Source organism: Leptodactylus fuscus, chromosome 1 (assembly GCF_031893055.1).
Source record: "Leptodactylus fuscus isolate aLepFus1 chromosome 1, aLepFus1.hap2, whole genome shotgun sequence".
In the NCBI taxonomy this organism is placed as follows: domain Eukaryota; kingdom Metazoa; phylum Chordata; class Amphibia; order Anura; family Leptodactylidae; genus Leptodactylus; species Leptodactylus fuscus.
The window spans coordinates 59,846,331-59,865,830 of record NC_134265.1 but is presented as its reverse complement, the minus strand read 5'-3'; the positions used below and the strand labels follow the sequence as shown (position 1 = coordinate 59,865,830).

The window sequence follows — 19,500 nt, the reverse complement described above, 5'->3', positions numbered from 1 at the left end:
ATCCGGACACTTGCTTTTCTTGAATGGACTGGCTTCTTTACCAAGTGAGTGCCCTGGTTGCAAGAGGCTGCGGCTCCGCAGCACAGTCCCATCCAAGGAAAGCAAGTTTCCGGATCACGCTGCAGCATGTGGCCAGTTCTGGTGCTGTGATACTCAGGACGATGTTTACATCTATATGGTACCAGAGCCTCAGAAGGAGGAGAATACGGTGGATACGTTTGTTTTCAGAGCAGCCCTCTCCTGCACTAGTTTAGAAAAAAAAAAAAAATCAAATTGACCCAGCTGCCGCCCCCTCCAAAATGCCGCCTGAGGCCATCGCCTCACCTCGCCTCATTAGAGGTGTGGCCCTGACTGCTGCATCCTCCAACACCCAGAGACTGCTGCAACTGCTGTTCCGTACAGGATCCGGGTGTCAGACCCCTACAGGTCACAAACTGATGATCAGTATGAAAAATTGTACTGTCTCTAGCTGTGCATGTGAGGTCATGTTGTGAGGCATCATGGGATTGATAGCAGAGCACAGAGAAAGAATGTATAAATCAAGATGGTGTCTGTTCAGAGGTGAGGACAGGCGGAATTGTTGGGTACAATATACATAAAAAGTGAAGCGCATTAATACAGTCAGAGGAGAGGTGCAGTGAGGAAAAAAATTTTATTATTTAATAGGTCAGGATAATACCTAAACAATAAAATAAATGCATATATTGTATACAGAAGTGTGCAGTATTTCTAGGAGAAGTGAGTATTCTGTGACTTAAGTGGCCTCTGTATTTTGACAGGTATTTCGAGGAAATGTTGACAACAACACACCCTACGCCAACTCCTTTACACCACCCATTGAAGCCCAGTATATTCGCCTGTATCCACAAGTGTGCAGACGCCATTGTACCCTGAGGATGGAACTTCTTGGATGTGAACTATCAGGTTGGTGTAAATTTAGAACACACTGGATCAAGGGTTGCCAATTTCACAATAATTCCAAAAAGGGGGCACCCCCACTAAATAGGATAAAACGTAACCTTTATTTATAATATTTTTTTAAAAATTAAAATACCCCAACACAGTATTCGGCCCCTATAATTCTTGCAAAGGGCATATGTGTAAGTGTGTCTATCCACTCTACAGGTTGAATAAGAGTGAATTAAATTTCTCCCAAACTCACAGGGTGTGTTTCTAACAAATGCTTCACACGTCTCCCTGTGACTGAGATTACACTTGCTGCACACTATATACTATATACCTCTCATCCAGCAAACCAGAGGACAGTCTATAGAGTGTTAACACTGATTACAATGTGTCGTTTGTATTAACCCCACAATACTATTTGAAGCTGTACACTGGTGAATAAGGACTTGAGTGTGATAGCTGCAGCTTGATATTGAATAAACAAGACTTCCCTATTGTCTGTAGATATTTACAACGTGGAGCAAATCCCATTAACACACAAGCACAGCCCACAATCTAGCAGTTCATTTAAACTGATAGGTAGTCACTAGTCTGTGATCCCTAATCTCAGGCTGAAGCTAAAGCTCATTGATAACCCAGAGCCTCAGTGTTCACTGCTGACTTTTGTTCAGGATCACAGCAAGTTTTTCACACCTATAGTGTGTCTAATCTACATTGTCTCAACGCGTTTCTTTTGTTCTAAATCATCAGGAGACATTCTCAAACACCCTGCCTATGATAACAGGTTATGGCTACCTAACACCCTAAACAATGTAGTGGTGTGCGGTCAAAACCGCAGTTCTCAGGACCCTGATGGTGGGTCCTGATCCTTCATAGAGGCTGACACTGCGTTCAGTGCTGGCTGCTCTTATATAGTGTCCGAGCACACCTGTAAGCCCGCCCTCCTCACGACCGTCGCCCAATCAGAGGCCATCACTGTGTGTGACCCAGCCTCCTCACTTCCCAGGGCTTTGTGGTGGGCGGGGCTAAGTTCAAAGCACGGCTACAGTGCAAGAACTGTGATCTCTCAAAGGAATACAACACATATAAAGTAAGTGTTAAAAATCATTTGTGCGATCTCCTGCATACACGATACAATGGCATAAATCATGATATTTATGTCACAATTGAGGCAGCTGGAACTCTCTTCAGAAAACCGCTCTGTCTGAATGTAGACCAATCCTTGCTATACGGACATTCATATATTGATTGCTCCATCTTAATAACACACCCACATTGTTTATATGCAAAGTGTCAGGATTACCCATAGAGAATGCCAGAAAGAGGGGGTTATCATACCACTGACATCATCTGGGCACCCATAGGTTAATGCTATTCAAAATCTCTGGGGGAATAGATGTTATCTCAACCCGTGTAGCTCTAGCAATGCCGGACTACTTCAAATAAATGGCAAAAACGAGATGCTTTCATTGAGTCCTTTTGGCTGTACTGATGCAAATTGAAATATCCACTGCGCCTCACGGCGCAAAATCTGTTGGTCCCAGTCTCCTCCTCTCACAGACTTTGGCACCTTTTCAATCACCTGGAACCTAAGAGCAAAAGGGTCTCCTCCATGACATTCCCAAATATGTTTAGAAACGGGCGTCTCTACCTGTCTCACCACATCACCCACATGCTCAAGAACCCTTCTGCGTAATTGCCTACGGGTTTTCCCTACATAATTGAGGGGACAAGGGCATGTGATTACGTATATTACCCCTTCACTCTTGCAATTTGAGAAATCTCTAATGTCGAAGATCCGTCCCGTGGCACATGCTTTAATTTGCGTTCCCCGCTGTATATAAACGCATGCTCGGCACGATCCACACCTGAACGTGCCAGGTGTGTGAATCCTGCCCAACCACGTCGCATCTCTTAATGTAGGGGAAAGATGACTGTGCATGAACTTGTCTCCCAGGTTTCTACCCCTCCGAAATGTGATTGAGGGATGTTCAGGGATGACGTTCCGTATGTCAGCATCTTGTTTCAAGATGCTCCAGTGAGTTTTAATGATATTAGTTACTTCACTGGAGTAGCTGTCAAACGGACCGATCATTCTTATTATCTTACGTTCCTCTGTCTTCTTTTTCGGTATTAACAAAGACTCCCTCTGTGTTTTTTCTAGCTACCTCTCTGGCTGAATTTAACAATGCATAAGGATAACCACGGGCCATAAACCGTTTCATTAAAGCCTCACTCTCATTGTCAAAATCCCTGATGTTACTACAATTCCTCCGCAACCTGAGGAATTGTCCCTTGGGGATACCTCGCTTGAGGGACAAAGGATGATGACTTCCCCACTCGAGTAAGGCATTAGTTGCTGTGGGTTTCCTAAAGAGGGTAGATGTAAAATTCCCATTCGGATTGAGGGTAATTTGAACGTCTAAGAATGGTACACATGTCGGGTGAAAGAAAGCTGTGAAGCGCAGATTCAATTCGTTTTGATTTAAAGCTGCAACAAACTGTGTGAATTGCTCAGATGTGCCAGCCCATACCAACATGATGTCATCAATGAACCTGAGCCACAGCACTATGTGCTGGGCCCAGGTATCAGCATATTGGCCAAATACACATGTCTCCTCCCAATGTCCCAAATAAAGATTGGCGAAAGTCGGTGCGGCGGGGCACCCCATAGCGGTGCCCCGCCGCTGATGGTAGACTCGCCCATTAAATAGGAACACAGTATGTGTTAGAATAAAATTGAGGAGATTCAATACCAAATCATTATGCCTGCCAAATTGTTCCCCCCGGGTCCCAAGGAAGCGCCCCACAGCCCCACACCCCAAGTCGTGGGGTATGGAGCTGTAGAGCGCCTCCACGTCCAAAGTTGCCAGGGCCGCCCCTGATGGTACATGGACGCCCTCCAAATGACGGAGGACGTCCATCGTGTCCCTGACATAGGAGTTTAGAGCCAAGACGAAGGGTCGCAACACTTGGTCGATATAGTTGCTGACTCCCTCAGTGACTCCCCCCATGCCAGAGACAATAGGGCGGCCCTTAAGAGGATGGTACCCCTTGTGGATCTTGGGTAGGGCATAGAACGTTGGGACCCGGGGAGAGTCCGGGCGCATATACAGATATTCCTGGTTGGATATCAGACCCTGCGCTTTTGCTTCATCCAAGATATTTATGAGGGTTTCAGCATATTGGGTGGTTGGATCAGATGGTAACACTTCATAATTTAGGTGGTCTTCAAGAATACTGTCACACATGGCGATATACTTCTCCCGGTCCATCACCACAACGTTACCGCCCTTATCCGCTGTTTTTATTATTATGGAATCATCAGCTTCCAAAATCTTAAGGGCGGCACGTTGATTCATATTTAGGTTGTTCCGTTTTGGTGTAGACCGGGAGGCCAGTTTTGACAAACTTTCCAAAACCACCTTCTCAAAGACATCCACACATTTGGAGTCACAAGGGGGGGGATTTTTCCTATTTTTTGGACGTAGATTTGTTGCCTGGAGGGTTTCCTCCAAGCCTTGTCCCTCCAGATAAAGGCTCTCTAATGTCCTAATCCCCTCCAAATCCTCCACCTCCACCCCCAATTCACGTGCTCTTCTACTTTCAACAGTAGACATAAACTTGGACCAACGCAATTTGCGTGTGAATAGCGCCAGATCTTTAACCCACTGAAAGTGTTTAAATGTGTTGGTTGGCACAAATGACAATCCTTTACACAGCACCGATAACTCGCACTCTGTCAGGGGGCGTTGAGATAAATTGATAACCCTTAAAGAATCAATGGGTTCATCCCCCGCTGGTGAAATGGTACGAGGGTTAAGATTTATTGATTGGTAGGTTGTCCCGTTCTGTCCCGCAGCATGTATTGCGTAATCTGCGGGGTCTGGGCTAAAAAAAACCCATTATTGGCTACCCCTCTCCCTCCATCTCGACTCTGACCACGGGTTTTAGTTTTGCCCCTGTGTGTGGATCCATATCCACGACCTCTAGCACGAGGTAGATCTCTACCAGAGCCACCCCTCTCACTGTCGGAGTAATCATAATCGGACGATGATTTATCACTGGGTGCTGGTTTATCATTTTCCCAGTATGCCTTGTTCTCCCTAAACTCAAGCAGGTCTCGCATGAACTGCTGATGTTTACGAGTCTTGATATGATTTGTATATTTTTCAATATTGATCTGTAGATCCTTCTCTTTTTTTGTATACTCTGGATCATTTGAGAATGTTTTTGCTTTTATAATCATGTCCTTTAGTTGTTCATCTAATTTGGCCAAATTAGTTTTCTCTTCCTCTAAAATGAGAGAGATCAACCGGAGCGATGAGTCTGTGATCTCTTTGACCCATGCACTCACTAAAGCTGTGGATCTAACCCTTCTTGCAGGTTGAATTGGGTTTCTTAACCCCTTGGGGACAATTTTATTCTCAAGATAGTTGGTGAGTGCCTGTATTTCCCACCAGCAGCGTGTAAATTCACGATAAATCTTTGTCAGAATCTTAAATGTTTCTTTTATAGTACCCACTGATTCAGATAGTGTGTATTCCTTCTCTGAGAAGACCGTTCTCGCCTCCTCTAACCATTGTGCTGAATTAATACCATTGGCCAGGAACCCAGCCATGGTCTACAATATTTTTTAAACAATTTTAAACAATTTGGCAGGCATAATGATTTGGTATTGAATCTCCTCAATTTTATTCTAACACATACTGTGTTCCTATTTAATGGGCGAGTCTACCATCAGCGGCGGGGCACCGCTATGGGGTGCCCCGCCGCACCGACCTTCGCCAATCTTTATTTGGGACATTGGGAGGAGACATGTGTATTTGGCCAATATGCTGATACCTGGGCCCAGCACATAGTGCTGTGGCTCAGGTTCATTGATGACATCATGTTGGTATGGGCTGGCACATCTGAGCAATTCACACAGTTTGTTGCAGCTTTAAATCAAAACGAATTGAATCTGCGCTTCACAGCTTTCTTTCACCCGACATGTGTACCATTCTTAGACGTTCAAATTACCCTCAATCCGAATGGGAATTTTACATCTACCCTCTTTAGGAAACCCACAGCAACTAATGCCTTACTCGAGTGGGGAAGTCATCATCCTTTGTCCCTCAAGCGAGGTATCCCCAAGGGACAATTCCTCAGGTTGCGGAGGAATTGTAGTAACATCAGGGATTTTGACAATGAGAGTGAGGCTTTAATGAAACGGTTTATAGCCCGTGGTTATTCTTATGCATTGTTAAATTCAGCCAGAGAGGTAGCTAGAAAAAACACAGAGGGAGTCTTTGTTAATACCGAAAAAGAAGACAGAGGAACGTAAGATAATAAGAATGATCGGTCCGTTTGACAGCTACTCCAGTGAAGTAACTAATATCATTAAAACTCACTGGAGCATCTTGAAACAAGATGCTGACATACGGAACGTCATCCCTGAACATCCCTCAATCACATTTCGGAGGGGTAGAAACCTGGGAGACAAGTTCATGCACAGTCATCTTTCCCCTACATTAAGAGATGCGACGTGGTTGGGCAGGATTCACACACCTGGCACGTTCAGGTGTGGATCGTGCCGAGCATGCGTTTATATACAGCGGGGAACGCAAATTAAAGCATGTGCCACGGGACGGATCTTCGACATTAGAGATTTCTCAAATTGCAAGAGTGAAGGGGTAATATACGTAATCACATGCCCTTGTCCCCTCAATTATGTAGGGAAAACCTGTAGGCAATTACGCAGAAGGGTTCTTGAGCATGTGGGTGATGTGGTGAGACAGGTAGAGACGCCCGTTTCTAAACATATTTGGGAATGTCATGGAGGAGACCCTTTTGCTCTTAGGTTCCAGGTGATTGAAAAGGTGCCAAAGTCTGTGAGAGGAGGAGACTGGGACCAACAGATTTTGCGCCGTGAGGCGCAGTGGATATTTCAATTTGCATCAGTACAGCCAAAAGGACTCAATGAAAGCATCTCGTTTTTGCCATTTATTTTAAGTAGTCCGGCATTGCTAGAGCTACACGGGTTGAGATAACATCTATTCCCCCAGAGATTTTGAATAGCATTAACCTATGGGTGCCCAGGTGCCCAGATGATGTCAGTGGTATGATAACCCCCCTCTTTCTGGCATTCTCTATGGGTAATCCTGACACTTTGCATATAAACAATGTGGGTGTGTTATTAAGATGGGGCAATCAATATATGAATGTCCGTATAGCAAGGATTGGTCTACATTCAGACAGAGCGGTTTTCTGAAGAGAGTTCCAGCTGCCTCAATTGTGACATAAATATCATGATTTATGCCATTGTATCGTGTATGCAGGAGATCGCACAAATGATTTTTAACACTTACTTTATATGTGTTGTATTCCTTTGAGAGATCACAGTTCTTGCACTGTAGCCGTGCTTTGAACTTAGCCCCGCCCACCACAAAGCCCTGGGAAGTGAGGAGGCTGGGTCACACACAGTGATGGCCTCTGATTGGGCGACGGTCGTGAGGAGGGCGGGCTTACAGGTGTGCTCGGACACTATATAAGAGCAGCCAGCACTGAACGCAGTGTCAGCCTCTATGAAGGATCAGGACCCACCATCAGGGTCCTGAGAACTGCGGTTTTGACCGCACACCACTACATTGTTTAGGGTGTTAGGTAGCCATAACCTGTTATCATAGGCAGGGTGTTTGAGAATGTCTCCTGATGATTTAGAACAAAAGAAACGCGTTGAGACAATGTAGATTAGACACACTATAGGTGTGAAAAACTTGCTGTGATCCTGAACAAAAGTCAGCAGTGAACACTGAGGCTCTGGGTTATCAATGAGCTTTAGCTTCAGCCTGAGATTAGGGATCACAGACTAGTGACTACCTATCAGTTTAAATGAACTGCTAGATTGTGGGCTGTGCTTGTGTGTTAATGGGATTTGCTCCACGTTGTAAATATCTACAGACAATAGGGAAGTCTTGTTTATTCAATATCAAGCTGCAGCTATCACACTCAAGTCCTTATTCACCAGTGTACAGCTTCAAATAGTATTGTGGGGTTAATACAAACGACACATTGTAATCAGTGTTAACACTCTATAGACTGTCCTCTGGTTTGCTGGATGAGAGGTATATAGTATATAGTGTGCAGCAAGTGTAATCTCAGTCACAGGGAGACGTGTGAAGCATTTGTTAGAAACACACCCTGTGAGTTTGGGAGAAATTTAATTCATTCTTATTCAATCTGTAGAGTGGATAGACACACTTACACATATGCCCTTTGCAAGAATTATAGGGGCCGAATACTGTGTTGGGGTATTTTAATTTTTTTAAAAATATTATAAATAAAGGTTACGTTTTATCCTATTTAGTGGGGGTGCCCCCTTTTTGGAATTGGTGTAAATTTACCATGATTGAAGGCATTGCTCATCCTTTGTGTCCCACACTCTAAAGTCATTTCTATTTTTATGCCTTCTCCGCAGTAAAATGAGAATATAGGCAAGCAGATGTCTGGTGGGCTGCTTGTGTGACAGAATGAAACACTGCGTGGAGATGTTAGAGCTTACAGAATACATATGAGGTGTAGAATATTTGGAGCCAAAGGTTAAAAAATGTCTGAATCTGACAGATTGCCGTATTTATTTGAGGTGACGATAAGATGTCTGAAGCTATTAGATTGCCCCTTTTTATTTTTGCAATTTCTCTTTCTTTCCTGCTGTATTGTGTTGTCGGGATTCTTATAAGGAAACAAATGAGATGACATATCATAATAGAAATGCTTATTTTTTATTAGCAGAATTCTTCCTTTTATAGCATATTTCCCCCATGCCGCGTCTCCTGCTATAAGACTGAATATTAAGCAGCAGCCAAGTGATCTGTTTCATGCTCTAAATACGAAAACGTTCCCATTCCATGTGCGCCCGCTCTGGCAAATAGATACATGACCTAACTCATTGACCCACCGAGAAAGTTTTGCGAACAAAACCTAAAGTTTGACCCCTTTGTCACATATTATCTCAGACACGCTGCCTCTAACCCAGTAAAGCAATTTCACCGTGCACATTTTTTCCCTCTCCCAGAGCAGGCGGTAAATCCATTTACAGGTAACGTTTTAGATGGCTACTCTTATTGTATAAGTGGCGGTCGCCGAGTTCAAGTGTGATACAGCAAAACAATTTGCGTTAAATGATTTCTGGCCTTCCAGAGCCAAACAAAAATGACACAGAATTGAAAATCTGCCGCATTAATCTTCCGGTTTTCGAGTGTATCAGGATTTGGTGGGTGAGGGAAAGGCTTAATAAAGGTACTTCAGCAAATTAGCTTTTTGTTGTCTTTCATTCCTGACACCCAATTTCAAAGCTGCCCAAGTTATCAGCCGCCGACTCGCTAAGTTAATTGGTTTCCTGCTCTATTTTAGTTTCCAAGGTCACGACTTTTCACCTCAAAGGCAGCACTTGTGTCTTATACTAATGCACCAGATCCCGCACGCTCCTCTGTAGGCTAATGGCGTGCGCTATATTTATAGGGAAGAAATGTCATGTGTAATAGAAGGTGAGGAATAGCTCTCATAGCAGATGAAATCACAGCAATAGTAAGCAATGGGCTGTCATATCTTTTAGCCAAATATCATGATTTATCGCATCTTCATCAATTATCAGCATGTACACTAACTGTAAGACTAAGGATGAATCTACACCAGGCAGAATCAATGTAGAGTTTAGAATAAAGTACCTGGTAAGTAAATGAGATTATACAGAATCTCATACACAGGCTGCTGAATTTTTCTCCATAGAAATTGACTTGCAGTGCAGATTCCATTGCATCTCAGTTCTGCAGAATATGTATCGATTTACTAAGGATATTCCTCATTGACTTCAGTGGGGAAGATTCAGCTCCATAGGTAGTGTAAGGTTGGGGATTAAAACAGGCAGATTTCATTTTCTGCTCTGCTCTGATTCTGCCTTCAGAGATGGAAGTAACGCTAGGTTCACACCTGCGTTCACGGTCTCCGTTCTATGGTCTCCAACTTCTGCATGCCAGAAGACGGAAACCACAGACCGGGTCCGGCTGTGAGCAGTGGCGAGCGTTTTAGGCTCTCTGCCGCGAAACCGGATTTTTTTATCCGGACACAGAGTACTGCATGTCCGACTCTGTGTCCGGATTATAAAACCCGGTTTCGCGGCGGAGTGCGCAAAACGCTCACCACCGCTCACGGCCGGACATCTCTCTCACCCATTCAAATGAATGGGTGAGAGAGACTCCTGCAGGTTTCCGTCTCCTACCTCTGTTTTAGGCAGGAAACAGAAACCTCAAGTACGGACACCTGGGCGCAGATGTGAACGAGCCCTAAGACACTTATTTTTTCTGCATCCTGTTTTGATACCTGTCTCACATTGAAAACAATCATGTTGCTAATTTTATGACTGTTTCAGCCATAGAGGCTGCAGTGCAAGAAACCCCATTGATCGGGCTCATTCACCCCTGAAAATCAGCTTTACCGGGACAGTGAAGCGGCCAGTAATTGTAACATGCTGGGAACTGCGCTGTTCACTCGCCATACAATCTGATCTGCACGAGTCATAGCTGTCAGACCCTCACAGATGTAACATTGACGGCTAATCCAAAAGATTGGTATTACTATTAGAAATGTGAATAACCAATATGATATACAAAGTAAAAAGGAACATGACTTGAAAAGTCATGTCCCTCCTCCCTCCCCAAAAATATTTGCACAGTGTACACAACTTGCAACTTTTTTCCCTTTCCGCCATTGAACCTCTTGTTAAAAATTTGAATCCCAATCCTGTCTGAACGCTGGGGTCTTTTAAGTAACTGGTGATTGAAGCACTGTAAGGCTGCATTCACACAGAGTAACGCCAGGCGTCATTTGTGTGTAATTTGTGTGTCTTTTACGGCCGTCATAAAACGTTTACATAGAGTTCTATAGGAAAAGACGGCCGTCATTTACGGCCGTCATTTACGGCCGTCATTGTAATGACGGCCGTAAATGACGGCAGTAAATTACGGACGTCTTTTCCTATAGAACTCTATGTAAACGTTTTATGACGGCCGTAAAAGACACACAAATTACACACAAATGACGCCTGGCGTTACTCTGTGTGAATGCAGCCTAAGGCTCTGCTCAGCAGCTAAGCTCTATGTATGCAAATGCTATTGGAGATCCTTCCTCCCAACTGTGGTCAGGCTGTATAATCAACATCAGGCTAAGCGAAGGGCACTCTGCACAAAGAACTAAATGATCCTGAGTCTTTCTTTTCTTTTAGTTGCTATGACTCCTAGTATCTTTTCTATTTGCTATTCTGAGCTTGTATGTGTTCTTTCTTGCAATATATTACTGTATTATCCATGTTGCTGTAACACACCGAATTTCCCCATGGTGGGACTATTAAAGGATTATCTTATTTCTCTTAAAATGCAGATTTAGATGCAGTGAGTCAGCTCTATGTATGCTAGTATATCTCTAAAGGCAGGGTTAGATATAGTAACTCAGCAATATGCATAACTCCCAACTTTTGAACAACAGAAAGAGGGACAAAATGTGCTATGCGCGGGGGCCACACGGTGGCTCAGTGGTTAGCACTGCAGCCCCTGTCCCGCCATCCTGCGCAGCCCCCTACATGTCCCGCTATGTCCCTTTAATGATTTACTGATCAATCATTCCTCCGATTACCGCCTGCTCTTATAACAGATAACAGTTGTGTTGTGTCTTATTTCTGTTCCAGTGGTAGCGGAGCTGTTAGCCAGCAATGCTTCCCTCACCTGCAATAATATGATACAATGTGTCGTAGTCAGACTAACAAAAGGGGAAGACGTGAGCAAAAATGGACACAGAAAGCAGTACAGGAAGAACACAGAAGACTTCCTCCCTAAGAATGCTTTCCGCTGTCCTTTATTCTCCACTTTCTTATTATCTGCTTTCCTTCTCTCCCCTTCCAACTGTTTCCTATTGTTCTCTGTTCCTCCCCCTATATCTTCTCACTTATTTTGTCTGCCCTCCTTTCCCTCCATTGTAATTCTCGAATAGGACAAAAAGGAATGTCTCATACTGTATTAATGGGAGTCTGTACATAGCCAGACCTTAGCGTTCAGTAAAATAGTCAAGCACATGTGAAATGAGTATATGTGACTGTGAGTGATACATATACATGATTTACATGAGTGGGTATACTGTGAATGTACAGATGTAGCCATCTTCACCTTGATTCTGATAACTTGCACAATGATAACTCACCACATGGCAAAATCCATATGTAACACAGAAACAATTTGGTTAGGGATAAAGAAAGTGTGAAAGGAGACATACATGTGTGACTAGGACTGATCTAAAGTTTGCACTGGGTGCCTTAAGACTCTAGTTACAACACCGTTCACATGTATGGGTGTTTGCACATCTTACTGTCACAGTTAGTGCAGTATAACTACTGTCACTGGGACATTTATGGCATATAAGTATGGTAAATGTCATGAAGGTGGATGTCCCAATGTGTAGGGAATAGAGATGAGCGAGTAGTGAAATATTCGAGATTCGATAGTCGTTTCGAGTAGAGCCTCAATATTCGACTACTCGATCGAATATCGAATCCCATTATAGCCTATGGGAAAAAAAAATGTTTGTTTCAGAGGAAACCACTATTTGACTAAAGGAGAGCCATCAAATTCACGAGTAGCATGAGGAGCGTGTTTAGGAGGAGAGAAGTGCAGTTGAGGAGTTTTGAGGAGGAGCACTGTGCAGTTAAAGCACATGGACCCCATAGACTATAACAGGGTCCATGTGCTTGTAGCCCGCATGAATGAATGCTTGCAGTTGCGCTGATATTCTGTTCAGGGGGTCCTCCTGCGGACTCCTTCCGGACGGGAGGCAAGCGTTAATGTGAACCGGCCCTAAAAGAAAAGTGGAAGGAGTAGGACACGTCGCAGGGAGAATGATACTGGAAAAAAAATCAGTGGTAACGCACACTATTTTTGTCTTATGTGGTGCTAACAAAAAAGGTCCTTCGACCCCTTAGTATCAGTAAGGAATAAATTTGTTGCACACACTATTTGGATTCGTGAAAAGAATAGTGTTTTATTTATACAAAAATTGTTAACGCCATTGACACATTGCAAAAGAATGCTGATAATGAACTAGATCCGCAATCTTATTTGACGTTTCGGTCCTTAGACCTTCCTCAGAAATGATCTAGCATAGCAGGAGGACAGGAGGACGCCTTGACATTACTCCTGTCCTCCTGCTATGCTAGATCATTTCTGAGGAAGGTCTAAGGACCGAAACGTCAAATAAGATTGCGGATCTAGTTCATTATCAGCATTCTTTTGCAATGTGTCAATGGCATTAACAATTTTTGTATAAATAAAACACTATTCTTTTCACGAATCCAAACAGTGTGTGCAACAAATTTATTCCTTACTGATATGCAGGGAGAATGATAGACCCACAGGATAGTATTGCAGCATCCCTCCTGCAGAACCAGCGTTTATGGGCTGAATGCTATACACTGTATAGGGCAGTGCGCGGCAAGCACACGGAGCCGATTATATGCTATGTGGTCCGTGTGCCTAACTTTCCAGCGCTTGCAGTTGCGCTCATATTCCGTTCAGGGGTTCTCCTGCATTGTGGTCCGATCTTAGACTCCACCTCATCACAGACGAGCCTCCAGCAGAACCAGCATTGATTGGCCGAATGGTATAGCATTCGGCCAATCAACGCTGGTTCTGCAGCAGGCTCGTGTTTGCTAGTCGGGAGAGGTGGCAGCTTACAGTTATGCGGTTATGCATTGACCAGCATTGATTGGCCGAATGTTATACAGTGTACAGCATTCTGCCAATCAATGCTGGTTCTGCTGGAGGCTCATCTGTGATGAGGTGGAGTCTAAGATCGGACCACAATGGAGACTGCTGTGGTCTGATCTTAGACTCCGCCTCATCACAGATGAGCCTCCGGCAGAACCAGTGTTGATTGGCTGAATGCTATACACTGTATAGAATTCGGCCAATCAACGCTGGTTCTGAATCGAATCTTTACTGCGAATAGCGAGTAGTATTCGATCGAGTATGAGTATTTCTAATACCGTAGTATTCTATCGAATACCTGCTCGATCGAATACTACTCGCTCATCTCTAGTAGGGAAGCCAAAAGTGAGCTGGTTAGAAATGCACATTGTTATATCTATTATGTTCTATGGGAATTATAAAAGCGTGCAAAGCCTCAGTTGTTTCCGTGATTCACATAGACTTTTAGGAGAGCCCTGTCTGCTTGCCCTGCTTGCTCTCTCCTAATAGTCCTCCCTGTCTTGGCTGTCATCAATCTTTCTAGGGGTTACCGGCCCCTGTTTTTCTGATATGTGGTACCCATTTATCATACATTAACTGTATGCTCTATCCTAAGAGACTCAAGATCGCAGAACATCCTTACATACCCAACAAGATCCTCATCTTAGAAAATAGATGAGGTATCACATGGAGGATTTCCTATTTGAGGGAAGTTTTACCCAAACTGACAGCATCATAGATCTGTGCGATGCTGTTATTGTAGGTCATTAGACCAGCAGACAGGCCGGAATAATATGGGAGCATAAATGTACCTGTAATACGCTTGTATTAAGCTGGCCTTATTATGTAAATTTACATCAGTCTTGTCTGAAGTCTTCATTAGTTTCTTGAAGATACATATGTGATGATGGAGGTAATGATAAAACATTGCTGCAGGTAATAATGACAGGAAATGACTAGCTGATGGCAAGCAGAAAGATCTTTCACTTTGCCAGTAGATGCAATTATTCCTCGCTTTTGGCTAGACATCCATACCGTACTGCATGAAACAATGACGTCTGACTTATTGCATTTTCTCAAATCGTTTTCTTTTTGACTTCTGCCAAAGGTTGCAGCCGCTCTTACATTTATCTATGAGTTACTCAGGGATATAGTAAGCAGAAGAAGAAACATTGTACACGGAATACTCAAGACAAGCTATTGAAATGAATAGAATTTGTTCGGCTTGCTATATACAATGATTGCAAGCTTTTAGAGGGAGTCTATCATTGGAAAAAGTCATTTTTAACTAAAGGCATGTTTTAAATAGCCTTTAAAAAGGCTATTATAGTCCTACTGGGAAGCTTCCCCCCAGCGCTCCAAGCACCATTTCTCTCAACCCTCCCCCCTCCTGCGTCATACATGTCTACTGTGTGGCATCAGAGGACATGTATGATCTGGAGGAAGGGGGGTCCAAAGCGTAATTCTGCTTAGAGTGCTGGGGGAAAGGAAATGGTGCTCTGAGCACTGGCGGTACGCTTCTGGAGCTCCATGATGCTCATTACCATAGAAGAAGAGACCAAATTAATGAAGAAACGGCAGGAAGAATCAAAATAGTAAAGATAGGACAATGTCCAATGTGCCTTTAGTTAAAAAAAGGACTTTTTCCAATGATGGACTCCCTTTAAGTCTCCTAATCGATCGTAGACTGATGAAAGACATCTTGAAAGAAAGCATATTGGGCAAAACACATTACATCTAAAGGGTGTCTATCACTTCCCCAAGCATATTCAATTGCCACCACATGTTACAGAACTCAATACAGTGATAAACAACATATCATTGTTATGTATGTCACTTTTGTAGATTTGTTGCTACACTGGGGCCAGGCCTTCGACTATGGGAACATTGCTCTTGCTGCTCGAGTAGGATAGACGATGTCATAGCCATGAGAGGATTAACTCCCACTCCAAAAGGTGGTACACTGCTCTTAGAACAGTGCTGAAGGCCCGCCCCCAGTGCACAAATTGCCTCAATTGTTTAAGACTTCAAACTTGTCTACAAAAGTGATATATATATATATATATATATAACAGGGGTGTGTTGTGTATCACTGTAATATGCTTGATAATGAAATGTTGACAGTTAAATATTCCTGGGAAAATTGGTCACCTCCCGTTGTGATCACTGGTGCAAATTTACTAATGAAAATGCACCAGAATTCTGGCATAATTTGCAGCAAAAAAAGTTGATTTGTATGTGTTAGTCTTCATTCAATGATTCAGACATATTGGGGGATTTTCATCTAGGCCAGTTTTCTTATGCTTGGTCCTTTTTTGCACCAAAGATGCTTCACTTTCCTCCTCTGCACCCTACTCACTGTTTTTTTTTAAAAAGTGGTTGGAGAAAGGTATGGAACAAGGCGGTCCATGGTTCCTTTGGCCCATCAAATTTACTATAACTCATGCCAGAAAAGTGGAATGAGTTACACCTGAAAATGCGGCAGCTTGGGACAAAGACAAACTCAGGAGGATACCAGGAAAGGGGAGTAAGTGGTTTTTTTTTTTTTGGTTTTTTTTTTTTTTTTTTTTTTTAAATATATCCTGGCCTCTGATTATTATTCTCTAATGCCTGAAGAGACCCCAAAATATAATAATCAGCTGTGCCGTGTACTTTTTTTTTGGACTGAACCAAATGTTTCCATTGAACCTCACAAATAAGCCACAAGCTTAGTTTGTGAGAGCACATCAAAAATATCTAAAATATAAGTATACAACATGAAGTAAACCTGGAAAAATGGATTTCTAGTTCCTATCTGAACTTTTGACATTATTAAATTATGAAATTCTTGGATATTTGTATCCACTTTTCCTAGTACGGTATGAATACTAAATTCCACAATCAATATTACCAACAGGCTAGGAGAAGTAGAGTAAATTTTTCATTTGTAATTCTGTACATCTATCATGTTTCTGCTCTACTTAGTATACACGTTGCTGTTAGTTCTCAATTATCTCGGCATATTATAATGTTCATGAACAGATTGTCCATGTTTTTATTTGCGGCAAATCTGAGATTCAAAGTAGATTATGTATTTAGAGTTCTGTTCCTCAGAGACATAATTGCAGAACATCAAGGTCAATAATTTTGGATACAAAACCTGCTGAAAGGGATCAACACATCTTCATACATTATTACAAGCTGTGTTTAGATAAAACCAAGTAATGAGAAACATCTGCAGCCTACATTCAGATGTTTCTTCCCACTTATTAAATGAAAGATTTCCATAAGTGATGAGGCTTAAGCTTAAGCAACTTCAGTAGGAGCAAATATTTAGATCAATCTCTCACCTTTGTCACAGGAGATAAATCCTTTCCGATTATTTGGGAAAAAATATGTAAAGGGAAAAAAAGGACTACATTTTTTTTTTGCTATTTTTTTATTACTCCCCCCAATGTTATACTTATATAGGGAAAAAGGGAGGGGCTATGCAGAAAATTTAATTTGCTGTAAAAATGCTTTGTGTTTTGAGTAAAGGTTGAAAATGTTAAAATTGAAATCACATAAAAACTTTTGCAATAGTCACAATTGTCATAGGAAAGTTCAAGTTGCAATGAGACCACATTTTTATAGTAAACCCCTTTACTCACACTGTGTTTTGCTGCCTTGATATACTGTCACCAAATGACTCATTAAATGACCACTAATGGGCTACAACCAGGGGTGAACCTACCCCTTTCGCCGCCCGAGGCGAACTACAGGAAGCCCCCCCCCCCCCCCCAAGGAAGGGGCGGAGCGAATGGGCGTGGCGAAGAGAAGGGGGCATGGTGGAGCGAAGGGGCGGGTCTTAGCGCCATTCGCAGGCAGAGAGCAGGCACGGAGAAGACCTGCTCTCTGCCTGAGCGTGAGGGGAGGCTGCTGGAGCAGCGCTGATCCAGTGGCCTCCCCAAACCACCGCTCGGTGCTAAGCCAGTCCAGGACAGCTTGCCTTGGACTGGCTTAGGTAATCAAAAATGCCACCCTCCCTGGGGCCCTGACATAGCGCCGCCTGAAGCGCTCACGTCAGGTCGCCTCATGGGAGGTGCGGCGCTGGCTACGACCCTGCGTTTACATCTGTGTGCTCATTCTCTGGCCTCTTAGAAAGATACATGACGTAAATTGTAGTGAGGGTAATCTCTACTGAGCCTCGGTTTTTGTGAGTTATTCACTCCATTTTTGGTCCTTAGCTGTGTCATGTGATCAGGACTCTGACTCTCCAACTGACTTTTACTTGGTTCACCATAGCACACGGTGTCCGTCTGTCTGATCTGTCAGAGGGCCATAAGAACAAATAGACCACTAATATAGAAGACACCTATGGACTATAATGCTCCATCGGCTGTCTGTTCGATGTTGTTCTTCTTAACTGAAATCGCCAGACAAACAAGAGGAGTTTACAAGGCTTTTTCATCTTGGGAATTTCAGATAGACACTGCGACAGAGTCTCGAGATGGAGGCTCCAATGCAGATGGGAAGCTAGCCTTAATAAGGGTGAAATTTATTAAGACTGGAGTTCAGTATGTTGATCTTAATCCATTGCCTCACTGGTGTTAACAGCATCAAAATTATTAAAAGGCTTTGGTCTCTTAATAATTCATGGACATCTCACACCAGATTCTACAAAAAGTGGTAAGTGGGGCACAGAAAGAGAGAAGTGGCGCATTGTAGGTATAAAAAAAGGGACGTGGCCATTGGCCAATAGTGGCCAAACCATTCCCATCTATGCCAGTTTGCTAGTGAATTGCCCTGTTACTGGGTTTCATAGAAAATAAAACAGGGTCTTATATTATTTTTTGCTCCAAAAGACCTCCTTACACCCAAGACAATTTCCAGTTGGCAAGTGCTAGTGGTGGATGAGCTCTCACACACAAATCTGTCACTTCTGTCTCAGGCCCCTTGCCATTGTAGCAGCAGTCCACTGCAGCCAAGTGTAGCAGTTGGCTCCCCTGGTGACTGGAGGTAGCCACATTGTAGTTAACCAGCGGGACAACCCAATCTGTGTGAGAAACCAGTAGTCAACTCTTACTGTTGTGGAGAGCTCACTAGTACCATTTTGTGCAGGTAGCTTCCTTAAAGTCAATGTTAGAGATGAGCGAGTACTGTTCGGATCAGCCGATCTGAACAGCACACTCGCATAGAAATGAATGGATGTAGCCGGCACGCGGGGGGTTAAGCAGCCAGCCGCCATCAAAGCAGAAGTACCAGGTGCATCCATTCATTTCTATGGAGCGTGCTGTTCGGACCGGCTGATCCCAACAGTACTCGCTCATCTCTAGTCAATGTGCGATTCTTTGGGGATGCAAATCTATTGGGGGTGTCTGCTATCTTTTGGGAGTGTATGCTTTCCTTGATGAAGGGTCTACTGTATTTGTTCTTTGGTATTCAATTTACTTTTTTACTATATGTATGGCTGCCTGGAGACATTTTTTTAATGAGCTGTAGCCAGGACTTATTTTCGAAGTTGGGCTTATATTTCCAACATATTTACACAATATGCTATATGTGGTCTGGAAGTCAGTATTAATTCCCATGAGATTCACATCGAGCCTGTCATTTGTGAGAGTGTTTCTTTAAAAAAATAAGAGAAAATAATAAAAAATAGGAAGAACTTTCATAACCAGATATTGCAGTATAAAGACAGTCTATATCTTCTATATCCTATTAAAATGAAATCTGTATTTGTATAATAATTGTATATTTTGACATTGATAAACCACTCACACTATTCCGAGTTTTTGTTATTCAGATCTACAGATAGATTATTATTATTATCTTAATGTTATTCATAAAACAATGAATCAATGTTCAA

At 43.0% G+C, this 19,500-nt stretch overlaps 1 protein-coding gene across 2 annotated transcripts in view; it reads left to right on the top strand.

Annotated features, from left to right (window-relative positions):
• The window catches only part of EDIL3 (EGF like repeats and discoidin domains 3), a 564,630-nt gene that overhangs the window by 447,352 nt on the left and 97,778 nt on the right, over nt 1-19,500 (top strand). For both annotated transcript variants that reach the window (XM_075271229.1, XM_075271236.1), the window contains one exon: nt 780-924. In XM_075271229.1, the coding sequence (XP_075127330.1) occupies nt 780-924 (145 nt within the window). The remainder of the gene's footprint in view (nt 1-779; nt 925-19,500) is intronic.